The sequence below is a fragment of the Dysidea avara genome, chromosome 9 (assembly GCF_963678975.1).
Source record: "Dysidea avara chromosome 9, odDysAvar1.4, whole genome shotgun sequence".
Taxonomy (NCBI): domain Eukaryota; kingdom Metazoa; phylum Porifera; class Demospongiae; order Dictyoceratida; family Dysideidae; genus Dysidea; species Dysidea avara.
Window position 1 is genome coordinate 822,356 of NC_089280.1, and position 13,495 is coordinate 835,850.

The 13,495-nt window shown below is 38.3% G+C and overlaps 1 protein-coding gene across 1 annotated transcript in view; it reads left to right on the plus strand.

Moving 5' to 3' along the window:
• The window catches only part of LOC136265363 (cyclin-D-binding Myb-like transcription factor 1), a 22,960-nt gene continuing 9,465 nt past the window's right edge, over positions 1-13,495 (plus strand). The window contains exons 1-2 of the mRNA XM_066060184.1: positions 1-572; positions 624-702. Coding sequence (XP_065916256.1) covers positions 534-572; positions 624-702 — 118 coding nt within the window. The 5' untranslated portion in view covers positions 1-533. The remainder of the gene's footprint in view (positions 573-623; positions 703-13,495) is intronic.

Here is a 13,495-nt window from a genome sequence, read left to right on the forward strand (position 1 = left end):
TGCTGCCTGGCCAGGTAATGGCGAGTGAGACACTGAAACCAACATTTCCAGCAAGCAAAAGACCAATAAAAACTACTACTAGGGAAGATCATGTGACAACAACTCCAACTCCAGAATACAATGTGATGAAGTCAGTATAGAGGACACCAATGCAAACTATTCAAGCTCTTTCAATGTTGGATATGAAGTCTGCCTTAGGAGTTTCTGCAAGTACAGAACAATGAAAAGATAATTTAATATTTTGAGGCACTTTTGGGGCTTGGTTATGTGTAACAATTACTGCCAAGGCACCATGAAGGTGTTGTGAGGTTCTGGTCTATATTTTTGTGAGAAAGTACAAACCTTCATGATCCCTAGTATGCTGTACTATTATGTGATCAACCCTCAAAATGTTTATTACTGGATGACGTGTCATGTGACCTGTACTACTGTGCATTTAGAAAGTTGCTATGGTAACCATATTTAATGAATAAGCTTTCCATGGTAACATCACAGGTGGTAAATGAATCAAAGGTCGTTGGAGAAAAGCAGAGATGGAGTTGTTGCTAAGTAACGTCAGTTGCTATTGTCAAGTGAGTTGTAAGACAAGTTGCCATGGAAACTGATAACAGTAACTGCCACAGAAACATGACATATCCAATGTGTCAGAATTTCTACAAACAGAACGGACTAAGATGAAATCTGAGTTTTATGCTGAAGTAGGTAAGCCACAGTATAGAATCTGTAATAGTGTGTTAGGCCACTACTGCCTCTAGTGTATTTGAATTGTGTTAAGATGTAACTAACATTTTACTTTCCCCTCTGTTACTGCTGACAGTAGGGACAAAACTTGTACAGACTTTAGATTGCAATTAGGCATGTGGCTATTATGCCGGAATATTTTTGGGAATATTAGGTTGTGCAAGTACACAATGTAATGCAAAAAATCTCTTGGATACACCACTAAAATAGTGCATACATAAAAAGATCGAACTAATATATGAAGGGGTCAGCAGCAAAAGGGGAAAAGTGCCATTTGAAAAATAAGGTGACCATGTGGTGGGCATTAAATAGCATTTTGGGTCATAATTGAATTGTTGTAATTTTTCAAAGAAATAAATGTTGAGACTGCCTTGAACTTTTAAATTCTGTTGTTTAGTTAGTAACAACATTATTCACATGCCTTAAATGATCCATTTCATTTTTAAGAGATGAAAAAATCTAAAATGGCACAATTCTCCTTTTTCTGCTGACTCCTTCATATAGACTAGCCACTTACTCTAATAGAGCAGTCAACTTTTGAGTCCATCATTCCAATAATAACCTAACTATGATTTGCTAATTTTGTGTGTAAACTTCAGAAACTATATGTTGAGAACTAAAACAAGAATTTCCAGAAACAATAATTGGAGAATAATACATTTAAGCAACAGTTAATAATGTGGAGAGGAGAGTGTCTAATGCTGTTTAGACTATGGTATGGCTCATTTACAGGTTTACTAAATCACTTAGTCACCTGACATGCTCACTTAGTCACCTACACATGTTCACTTAGTAACCCGCCCTCAAGCAATTTTGTACATGATAAATAATTATAACATGAAAGGAACACTGTGATACTTGATAATACTGTAATACTCTGCTTCTCCGTGTTCTGCAAATAATTCTGAACAAATAGTAGATTAAGTGGCATATCTGTAGCTCTAGCCATTACTCTGGTTACTGGTCGAATAATTATTTTTGTGGGCGCTGTAAGAATTTCAGGAAGAAACCGTTCCGTTGTTCTACATTGCTCTTTCACCCCACACTCATGCTCTGGCTATAAAGGTACATACTTTAAACCACAGTCTAAATAAGTTAGACACCACGACCAATGGGAACTAAGCAATTTAGTAACCCCTCAGGTCCTTAGTAACGTCCTCGCTGCACTCAGGATGCTACAGCCTCAAGCCACTGGGGTTACTAAATCACTTAGTTCCTTGGTATTGGTGTCTAACTATTATATAGTCCTGTAACAGATGAATGCACAGAAGCTAATTGGCTTCTTTTCCGTGTAATGTATATATTTCTAGTATTTGTTCGTTTCCTTATCGCAATTAGTTTAGCCACACGGTGAAGAATGTTTGAGAATATTTTCCTACTGAACCAGTAAATTACTGAAGACCGAGTAAGGAAATTAATAGGTGTTCCTTCAATTACAAAATGCTTGAAGGTTGGTTTCGCTTGTTAACATGGTGACGCATAGCCGAATGCAGTTGAAAATTCTGGGTGGTACTTCATCATCTGTTTTTCAGACGTGCTCACAGAGTTATCGTTGAGGTTATCAGTCATGCTCTTACAATGGCACTGCTTTTACTGGCCAAATTGAATGCATGCTGTCATGTCTTTATGGTTAAATATGAAAATATACTAGCCAGTTTTTACTACACAGAAAAGAAGCGATTTAACTTCTGTACAATCATCTCTATACGGCGATGGATACTCTCCTCTCCATATTATTAATTCTGGATTTAAGCCCAACTGTAATTTTGTACAGTACTCAAAGACATACTGTTTTAGAGGATTAAATGTTTTATCATACAGTACGATAGTACTGTATATAGGGACCACAAAGGAGTAGGCGTAGCCCATGAAAAAACATCACCCAAAAACCAGCCTCATTTTCCCTAATGACGATGAGGCAGTATTGGTTAGGTAAAACTGTGCCCAAACAAGCCTTCAGATTGACCTGAAATGCTTTCAACAAGTTGCTACGATTTAAAAAAAAATCTATATAAAGCTGAAAAGCTGTCTGACCGTCTGTCCGTCTGACCATCACGCCGCTTACTCACTAGACTTGGCATGAATCGACACAATCTGTGCTGATAATGAAGCACTCATTATCCGCCTACTCTTAGATTGTTATCGCGAGTTTGCACGTGCTTCCATTTGTTCTCTACAGCGTGTAGAAGGCCAAGGTGCAGAGAAAACTTGAGCAACATTCCTTTGAAAACCACAGCACATACTGTTCAAGTGGTAGAACGCCTGACCAGCGTGTAAGAGGTCGTGGGTTCGAATCCACGTGTTGACACATTTTTTTCCTTTCTACTCAGTACCTTTTTGTGAACACCTTTTTAAACACAACTTTTAGCTCATCATGTCTTGGCATGCAAAGCACGTATCAACGCGGGACTTTAGTGAAATTTTTAGACGACTACTTGCTACAATGAGACACACTTTAATGCCTACTTTTGGCTAGCATTTTGAAATGAGACCATCAAATTAGCCAAAAGTAGGTATTAAAGTGTGTCTCATTTTAGCAAGTAGTCGTCTAATCTTGTTTTCTTACTTTTTACTGCTGGATCATTTCTCATTTCAACTGTAACATTTTGAGCTTGTTTCCTTACTTTTTGTAGCATGTACATCAACCCCTACTCCCTTTTGAAATTTAGAATTTTTTAAATAGCTAGTTTGTTTACTTTTTTTGTCTAGCTAGCTAGCTAGCTGTATTATACTCTTTTTGTTTTCCATACAGTATAAATATCACTTGATTTTACCTTAGTACACAATAAGCGCCTCTAAAATAATTATCATCTTGTCTTTTAAAGCTATTACAGCGACTGTTTAAGGCTTCAGTTGCAATCCTAATGGCCTAAATGTTGATGATTTTACAGTAAAACATTGTCGGAGAGTCCACCATTATAAGAGTGGAACCCTCGCTTTTAGAAGTCTCGATCCCGAAGTAGATCCGCCCCTTAAAGACACAAAAAAGCGACTAGCCAGCGTTAACAAATGCTAGAGACAACTCCTTGGGTACTACACCCATTCACCCTCATCTTAAGCACACACATTTACTCCTTCGTTAAAATCACGTGTTTGGGTTGTGGCACGTGCCGCAACTATTAAGCGCCTCAATTAATAAGAAGAACAAAGAGGCGGATGAATGATGAACGCAAACAGCATGGTGCAGTGGACAGAACGTAACCGGAACAACAGATTCATGAATTCGACGTCATTACCTTGACTGTCTGAAATTTCTGGAGCCGTACACCTAGCGCAACCGGGTCTTACAGCAGGCAGGCTGGTAGACAAAATTTAGGCGAATTTTGAAAATTTTAAAACTCACTGTACATCGAAACATTCGACTTTTAGCTTCGTTTATCCAAGGTACAGCAGCATTATAACAGTACTAATGCATTCCAGGTGGTTTTTTCGGGTAAAACTTATTGCAAGGCCATTTTTTGAGGTGCGAAAATCCACGAAACCATATGATTTCATACCAACCCCTACTATACAGTACTATCGTACTGTATGATATATATATATAATACATAATTATATTTATTACAGAATTCTCTACATGGTGGTTTCTTTGTAACTGAACTCTCTTCAAGGTAACTTCTTCTAGCTGATCTCTCTACAGGGTGATTTGTTTGCAGCTGAACTCTCTACATGGTGGTTTCCTACAGGGTCACTAGTTTGTAACTGAACTCTCTACATGGTGGTTTCTTTGTAACCGAACTCTCTACAAGGTAACTTCCTTCTAGCTGATCTCTGTACAGGGTGAACTGTTTGCAGCTGAACTCTCTACTAGGCTTCAACGGTATACCGGTACATTTATTTGATTTCGATATCAGTTGCACACCAGTAGTGTTTACTAGAATATCGAAATATCGCGCATGCGTATCACGTGAGTTATTGTCAGCAGTTTTTATTGAACAAACATGGCCGACTCGTCGTGTACAATCGTGCCAAAGAAGAAAGTTGTGTCACCCGTTTGGGATTATTTCGACCTCCATGCAGATAGCGAAGGGAAAATTATTGACGATGGTGTGGCGGTGTGCCGCCAGTGTAACGGCAACGTGCGAGCAAGTGGAGGAAATGCATCAAATTTGCTTTCACACTTAAGGACTCACCACCCGTCGAAGTACACTCTAGTGTTACAAGCCCAAAGGGAGAAAGCGAAAGAATCGTCCACCGCATCTTCGTCATCTACCAATGCCAGCCAAGCTACGCTCCCTGAGTTATTTACCAAAACTCAAAAGTATGAAAGGACTACAAGGCGATGGCGAGAAATAACAGATTCAATAACTTACTGCATCAGTAAGGACATGCTTCCGATTTATACAGTCGAGAAAGAAGGGTTTCGTCGTCTCACTTATACCCTGGATTCAAAGTATGAAATACCTTCAGCTAAATATTTTTCCAGTGTAGCAATTCCAGCACTGTACGAAAAAACAAGGGAAACAGTAGCTGTGGAAGTTCAAAGTGCCTATTACTTTTCTTCCACCACAGATATGTGGTCCAGCTCAACGATGGAACCATATTTGAGCTATACTGTGCATTTCATAACGAATGATTGGACGCTACAGAGTCGATGCCTTCAAACACTGTTTGTTCCTAAAGACCACAATGCTGATAATCTCAGTGAAGTCCTAACAGAAACACTAGCTCAGTGGAAGTTAGAAGTAGGCCGACAAGTTTGTATAACAACAGACAATGACAGCAATATACTATGTGCCACAACTGTAAGGCTTATGTGGACACAATTATCGTGCTTTGGCCACAACCTACACCTGGCTGTTGTTAATTCTATAAAGATGAGTCCAGAGTTCAGTCCAGTCTCGCTGTTTGCTTGGGACTATGTAGAAAGCTAGTGTCTGCATTTTCCCACAGTTGGAAAAAAAAGCGAGACTTGACAAAAGCCCAAAATGATCTTGGTGTGCCCCAGCATTCTTTGGTAACAGACTGTCCTACTCGTTGGGGAAGTTTGATCAAAATGATTGACCGTATTCTTGAGCAAGAAGCTTGCATTCGACAAGTTTTAGTAGTTGATCGTAAGAATGCTCACCTTATTCCAACTTGGCAGGATCTAGAAGTATTGGAGTCGATGAAGGCTGCACTAGGGCAATTAGATGATTTCACAGACATGTTGTCAGGTGAACAAAAGGTTACAGTGTCTTCGATCAAACCTGTATTACACGTTTTGAAATCTAAAGTGCTTAAAGTCTGTGAAGGTGATGCTAATTTAACCAACTCCCTTAAACAAAGGGTTTTGGATTACCTACTGAACAAGTACGATGATAATGATATTGATGAGCTGTTGAATGTCTGCACTTACCTTGATCCAAGATTCAAGGGAGTGTACATTGAAAATGAAGTTGATCTTGCTTTAGTAAAGGATCGTTTGGCTAGAGAAGGCACAGAAATGATTGAAGATCAAGAGGGGGTTTCTGAACCAACTTCTAGTTCCCAGTCATCATCTGCGGTATCTGACCCTAGTATCAAGAAACGTAAACTCTCAAGTTGGCTCAAGGAGACAGTTGAACTACAATCATCATCCAGTACTCCTCAAACTCCAGATCAGAAAATAAATTAAAAAATCGAAGATTATCTAAAGTTACCAATGTTAGATGCTGAAATGGATCCTCTGCAATGGTGGAAGGTTCACATGGTAGTACTTCCCACCATGGCTAAACTGGCACAGAAGTACCTCAGTGTGTGTGCTAGCAGCTCACCTTCAGAGAGAATCTTTAGTTGTTCCGGCAACATAGTTTCTAAAAAGCGAACTCTTTTGAAACCAGAGAAGGTAAACATGTTGGTTTTTTTGAACAGAAACCTTCACTAAATGTTGACTATACCTACCTATCATCTACATGAACTACTATAAGAACTCATCACAACTTTTTTACAACTGTCATGATCAACTTATAACTTTTACAACTGTCATTTACTTACAACCTTTACAACTGTCATTAAATTATACTATAATGTTTACAACTTTTATATCACTAATCACTATACAGTGTTACTTGTGATACCATGCAGGCCTGTGGGTGTGCAGATTACAGGCATATCATGTATGTGTGTAGAATTATACAGTTTATGTGATATACCGATATATCGTGATACATTAGTAGTATCGAAACCGGGTATAATTTTTCCAATACCGCCGAACTTTACTCTCTACAAGGTAACTTCTTCTAGCAGATTTCTCTACAGGGTGATTTGTTTGTAGCTGAACTCTCTACAGGTGATTTATTTGCAGCTGAACTCTCTACATGATGGTTTCTTCGTAGCTGAACTCTCTACAAGGCAACTTCTTCTAGCTGATCTCTCTATAGGGCGATTTGTTTGTAGCTGAACTCTCTACATGGTGGTTTCTTGTAGCTGAACTTTCTACAAGGTGACTTCTTCTAGCTGAACTATCTCTTTCTGTAGTTGAACTCCCTACAAGGTACCTTCTTCTAACTGATCTGTCTACAGAGTGAATTGTTTGTAGCTGAACTCTCTACAGGGTGATTTGTTTGTAGCCGATCTCTATACGGGTTACTTGTTTCTAGCTGATCTCTTGAATTCTCTTCAGGGTGACTGCTCTATTAGAGTATCTCGATCTCGCACTTGCTACACCAAGTTGGATTTCGTGTTATAACTCCGTGGCTTTAAGTCTGATTATTCTACACCATTGTAGAGCCTTTCTAATTTGATTACTCCATCTGTACAGCGATTTTCAAAGCATTACCCCAAGCGGTTTTTCTTGTAGGCCTGGCAAGTAGTCGTTTTTATTAGCTAATCTCGATTATGTAATTGTTACACACTGTTGTTTTTTCGTTGTGTCTTCCTGGTTTTTAGCTCGATTTCTTTCAAGCCACAAAAGGTTTGAGGTTCAATAGTTAACCTATTCACCCACCGATTTTCAGCGTCTTCCCATAAGCGGTTTACCCTGTAGGTGTGACAACATATTGGTGTTATTTTTCGTGAATAATCGCTAATAACTCTTTGCCTGTTTATCATATTCCAACCAAAGTTGGTACTGAGATGCTCCTTTATACCCCCCCCCCCCCCCCCCGTTCTGTGTGCCAAATTTCAAGGCAATCGGATATGGCATTCGCGTTTTATAATAGTTTTTGCAAGTGTGCGAAAAGAGGAAGAAAAACAAGAAGAAAAAAAAGAAGAAACTAAGCCAATTTTTGAAGTCGCATATCTCGGGAACGCTTGAAGCAATTTTGCTCAAATTTGGTATGTGGAGTACTGAAATTGGAGGGCGTGTCCACAGCAAAAATCGTCTTGTTTCATCAAGGCAGCACAGAGCTACGGAGGTGTGAGAATTGCATTTTCGTTCTTCCTGTCAATATACTCATGGGTGTTGCGCGCCAGCTTCTTGGGCCGCACGACACACTACTGTGTGTCTTGATATACTGCTTAAGGATCATGTACTTTAAAGCACTATCGACATACATGCTACACAGCAAATATAGGACACTAATATTTATGCTTGGTTCCAAATATATTAATTATTGTTGCATTAGTTGTTATGCAAAGCAGCAAAGGTTTCGTTTGTTCTGTACAGCACGTTGAAGTCACTGGTAGGGAAGACGCATTGAATGATTAAACTACATTCCTGTCAAAACCACAAACAATAAACTTTAGTGTTTTACATCATTAATGACATAAGGAAACCTCATGCTCTTTAAAAAATGTGACATCACCATGTGCCCTACATAGCTACATTAGCAGTGCTGGTGTTTAATGCTTGGTCCCTCTTCCTGGCATTAATGTGGAGATGGTCCTGCACGTAGGGCAGGTACCAATGCTAAATGGACTTTTCTACTGACTGCGTAACTGAGTAACTGACTGATGCCTTCAGACAAGCGTAACTCGATAACGGCTAAGGCTACAGGCTTGATATTTTCACTGTTTGATGTCGCTTCGGCCCGAGAGGTACCTTTTGGCATACCGTAGTATGTACAATGCATTCTTCATGGACTTACCAGTGTCCTCCTTTGTGTCCCATTCATCTTTGCTGACAGCGAAAAGTGTCGATTTGATGGTAGCACGTGATGGCTTGCCTTCATAATGGAAATCGTCCGTATTTTCATAGTGGCTATTTTGATAGCAGAGGTGCTTTTCAAACAGTTCTTGATTCGTAATGCTGTGTAATGGATTGAACATAGCTGACAACAAAGTGTAATAAATACTTCACTTTTCAGGTGATAATTGGTAGCTGGGGCATGTGGCACCATTTCTTTTGATGCGGTATGCATGGGTTCACCAGTCATAATAATTTTATTTTACAAAAAAAGTTAACAAACAAGTGCACAAAACTTTGGAATTTTCAACTAGAGTAGGGACCGTAGCACATTGATAAAAAATACTGAAACAAGCTGGAGTAGTGCACGATATTAAATCACAGTAAAACAATAAGAAGTGTTATATCCCTACTGTGCATGGTATGATTTAATATCATGGACTACTCCAACTTGTTTCAGTACTTTTTATTGACGTGCTATGGTCCCTACTCTAGTTGAAAATTCCAAAATTTTTTGTGCACTTGTGTAAAAATTACCTAGTGACTATTGTGGCAATCATTTAGTACATTTTTTGTGGTGACTGAGAACCCCGATGTCTTTATGGAGGCAGTAGCTTTATGGTGGATTAGTACAAGTTGTTTTGTCTGTCACTGTTGATGGTGCTGTCACTCTAATTGAGAACTTTGTTAGCCATAAATACGTAGTTGTGACTGACACTGCATCCAAATGACAGAAGGCAGTCTAGAAGACAATTAATAAATTTACTAATAGAAAGCTGGTTGGCATTTTGCAATGGTCACCCCATGTAATGCTTAAGTGATCTTTTAACTTTTCCTTTAGAATCTTATTGTTGTCATGTAGAAAAGATGAGAGTAGGATATGGTTATTTCTTTTGGTGGAAAAATTACAAACCTTCATGGCTCCAGTGACGCTATATAGTAGAGATGGACTGATACCACTTTTTACCAATACTTCTGATACGAGTATTTGTACTGAAATTATCTGCCGATACCGTTTCCGATACCAATACTAAGCATTGAAGCCTAGACAAGTTTATTATAGAAATTTTACTGTTGTGATACATAGCTAGCTATTAAAATATCACGGTAATTGTTCAGTTTGATTGATCTCAGTTCAATCAAGTTTCAAAATATTCATTGTCTAAACATGATAAACATGATAAACATCATTGTGGATTACTAATTGCTTGATTTGAGGTAGTTTTCTTGTAAGTTTATTGATTAGGTAATTAATTATCTGGGCGGCCGATAATTGTACAGTGTTTGTTACAGCCTTGCAACCAAACCTTTTCATGAAAAAGCAAGCAAAGTAGTCATAAACTTATTCTTTGAGAAACAACTGCACTGTTATTTAATTACAAAGGATTCACATGCTCTAAGTATATGTTAAAGCATAGCCGCGAGTGCTATATGAAAATAAAGTACGAGGCGCGCGGCCGAGTACTTTATTTTTCATATAGCACAAGCAAGGCTATGCTTTAAATGATTTATGGAACTTTCTAGTCGTGTAGCTTCACCATACACTAGGACTCGTAATTAACAAGCGTTGCACGAACTATTAGCAGCCTGAATGCACACAAACTAGTTTAACAAAGTAACTCACGCGTATTTCACCATAGTTTGGCATAGTAGACGTTCATCGTGTCTTTTGGCAGGTTTTGCTCGCAACCCACAATCGATTCTATTGCGAGTCACATGGTGAAGTATTTCCGTGATAACTCCAGGACTTGTCCGTTTACATTAACAAACATAACAGCAACGTTATCTTCTCCCACCCATCATCGAAGCATTTAGGTATGTCTATAAAAGCAATCCAGTGGTGGAACTCGTATTGGCTGGGGTGATTGATCACTCAGCGCGGCGAGACTATCAGCCTTCACCGGCTTTGGTGATTAGTCGTACTGGCAAGAGCCCCGTAGGCTATTAGCCTACACTAAGGCACGTGAGCAACTGTGCTTTATTGCCCACAAAGAGTGCTTTATTGCACCGCAAAGAGTGCTTTATTCGCAATAAAGCACTATTTGCGGTGCAATAAAGCACTCTTTGTGGTCGATGAAGCAGTTGGCCGGCTGAGAGTGTGCCTTATGAAATTTAAAGTACACTTTTTCCTTTGATCTCGCCCACGCAAAGTTCTATAATGTATTAGAATACACACAGAGCAATTGAAGCAATACTTGGAAAAGAGTAACAAAGGCTTTTTTTACTACTTTGCTAAGTTATTTGCTACTGGAAACTTAGCTAGAGATATGTAGTTTAATAAAGTGGCGAGTGTCTACTGATGGTATCTGTACCTCGTATTACTGATACCGATACTGGTATTGGTATCGGTCCACCTTCACTGTATAGTACAATGCTATTTGATAAATATCCGTGTAAAAACAGCTAAGCTGTAAAAACAGATTTGGCCTTCAAAATCCTGAATGAAAAAGTTGTATAATCAAACAGGAAATAGCTGCAATGATTGTTAATGCCAATCAATGGCTGCATTATTAAAATTGACAGGTATTAACTTTTTCTTGGTTGTGTTTACATCATTGTAGCCGTTTCTTAGCTACCACCTTTGATTTCACAACTCAGGTCGCATTTGTCAGCAGTTTTTCCATCATATTTTACTCCTTTGTATATCCCAAAGTTGCTCAATTTACAGATAGCTACATGATGATCATGGAAGACAGAAGTTACAATAGTGCTGTATTGCAGAGATAATATCTTTTTGTAATATTCTAATGGAGTACATTTTTGAGGACATTTACACACTAGAATATTCTAGATTTTCCATTGGTAGATCTATGAAAGTAAATTTAAACTAGAAATTAAGTAATTTAATTAGCTGACAACAGCAGTTCAGTGGTGAAGGGTGTGTGAGTTTGATGTGGACATTTTGTCAACATTTCTTCATGCACCTTTTAAAAATTTCTATTAGAGTATTTCATTCCATGATTTTCCACTATGTTGAAATTTCCTTGTAACTAGTAGCTATCACTGTGATTTCTTTACACCACAAAGGTTTAAGATATTAACAGATTTTCAAGTTATTTCCATTAGCAGTTTACCCTGTAAGCATGCCAAAATATTGGTCTTTTTATTGCAAATAATCGTCCACAGTTCTGTGAATATTTATCAGATTTGCACCAAACTTGGTACTTGAATTTGTTGTACTACATCCATAAATTTCAAGGCAAGTGATCTACATACAGCATTTGTATTTTATAATGGCTTTTGTAAATTGTGTGAAAAGAAACAAATTATGCCTTCAAAACGTGAAGGAAGAAAAAAGAAAGGAAGATGAAAAAAGACCAAAGGTAATTAAGCCAAATGCATGGGGACAGCTGTGACAAACACATTAAGTGATGTTTCTCAAATTTGGCATGTGGCATTTGCAGTTTAAAATTTATTTTATTTGGACAAGGGAGTATGGAGCCATGTGACTTCTCTACATCATCCTGACCAGATGCAGACTCATCAGGACACACGATAGTGTGTTGCGCGGCTAAGTACAGCAAGTGTGAACGCATGACGGACAAGTGTGTATTTTATATGCTGTTTTCACAAATTCGTAGCTCAATAGTGTCTGAATGGAAATTAACTAGTTTTGCTGTGGAAACTCCCTCGGAGTAGGACACCTCCTATTTCAAATTTGAGTTGAATACGCTCAGCCATCACTGAGATATGCGCCTTCAAAGTTTGTCTTATTTTCTTCGTTCATCTTCTGCTTCTTTTTCTTCTTTTTGCTCCACTTGCTATAGCTTTAGTTGATTGACTTCAAATTTGGAGGGCAGTAAGAGCACAATGCAGCACATTTACAGCTCAATTTTTATACAGATCTAACTAAGAACAACAGAATTATGTGTGATTTTGAAAATTGCTAAAGTAATTTGTTCAGGGTAATCCGCTTGATGGAATAACTTGAAAATTGGTCTGTACATAAAATTACTATCATAGTACAAACCTTTTGTGATTTGAAAGTATTAGCTAAGGAGATATAAAGCAAAACCAAACATGTGAAATAATAGAACAGTCACTGAGAAGTAAAAAATATGCCTAAAAAATGTCGGAAAAAATTTCTGCAGGTTTTGAACCAGGGACCTCCACACCTATCACCCAAGCCCTTTACCACTCTGCCACTGCTGTCAGTTCCTCGCTCCACTTAATTTCCACCTTATAAATGAAAGTTCTGGTTTAGTACACCAGAATGATAATATCATAAAACATTCTCTATGTGTTGTATTGAAGTGCTCAGAAACAATGTGTGCTATTACAGTACTACAAAAATAATGAAAATAGCCTATACCAAGTGTGTCGTGTGGCCAAGTACAGCCGGTGTGGGCAGGTGACATACTCATTTTATGGAACCAATAGAATGTTGTTCTCATGTATCTGTAGCTCGATAGTGCTTGAACAATTTCTGCTGTGAAAACTTCCTCAGGGTAGGGCATCTCCCATTCCTAATTTGAGTTGAATCTGTCCAGCTATCATTGGGATATACGTGCCTTCAAAATTTGTCTTATTTCGTAAACACGCAGTCTTTGATGATTTCTGTGGTAAAGGGACAAGCTGTGAACAAAGGTGCGGCCTTAAAAATCCTGGTTGAAAAGGTGAAATCAAGGTAGTGGTTGAGAAATGGCTGCAATGATGTTAATGCTAATTTAAATCATTGCAGCCATTGTATTGGTGCTGCAATGGCTGTAATGATGTTAATACTAATAA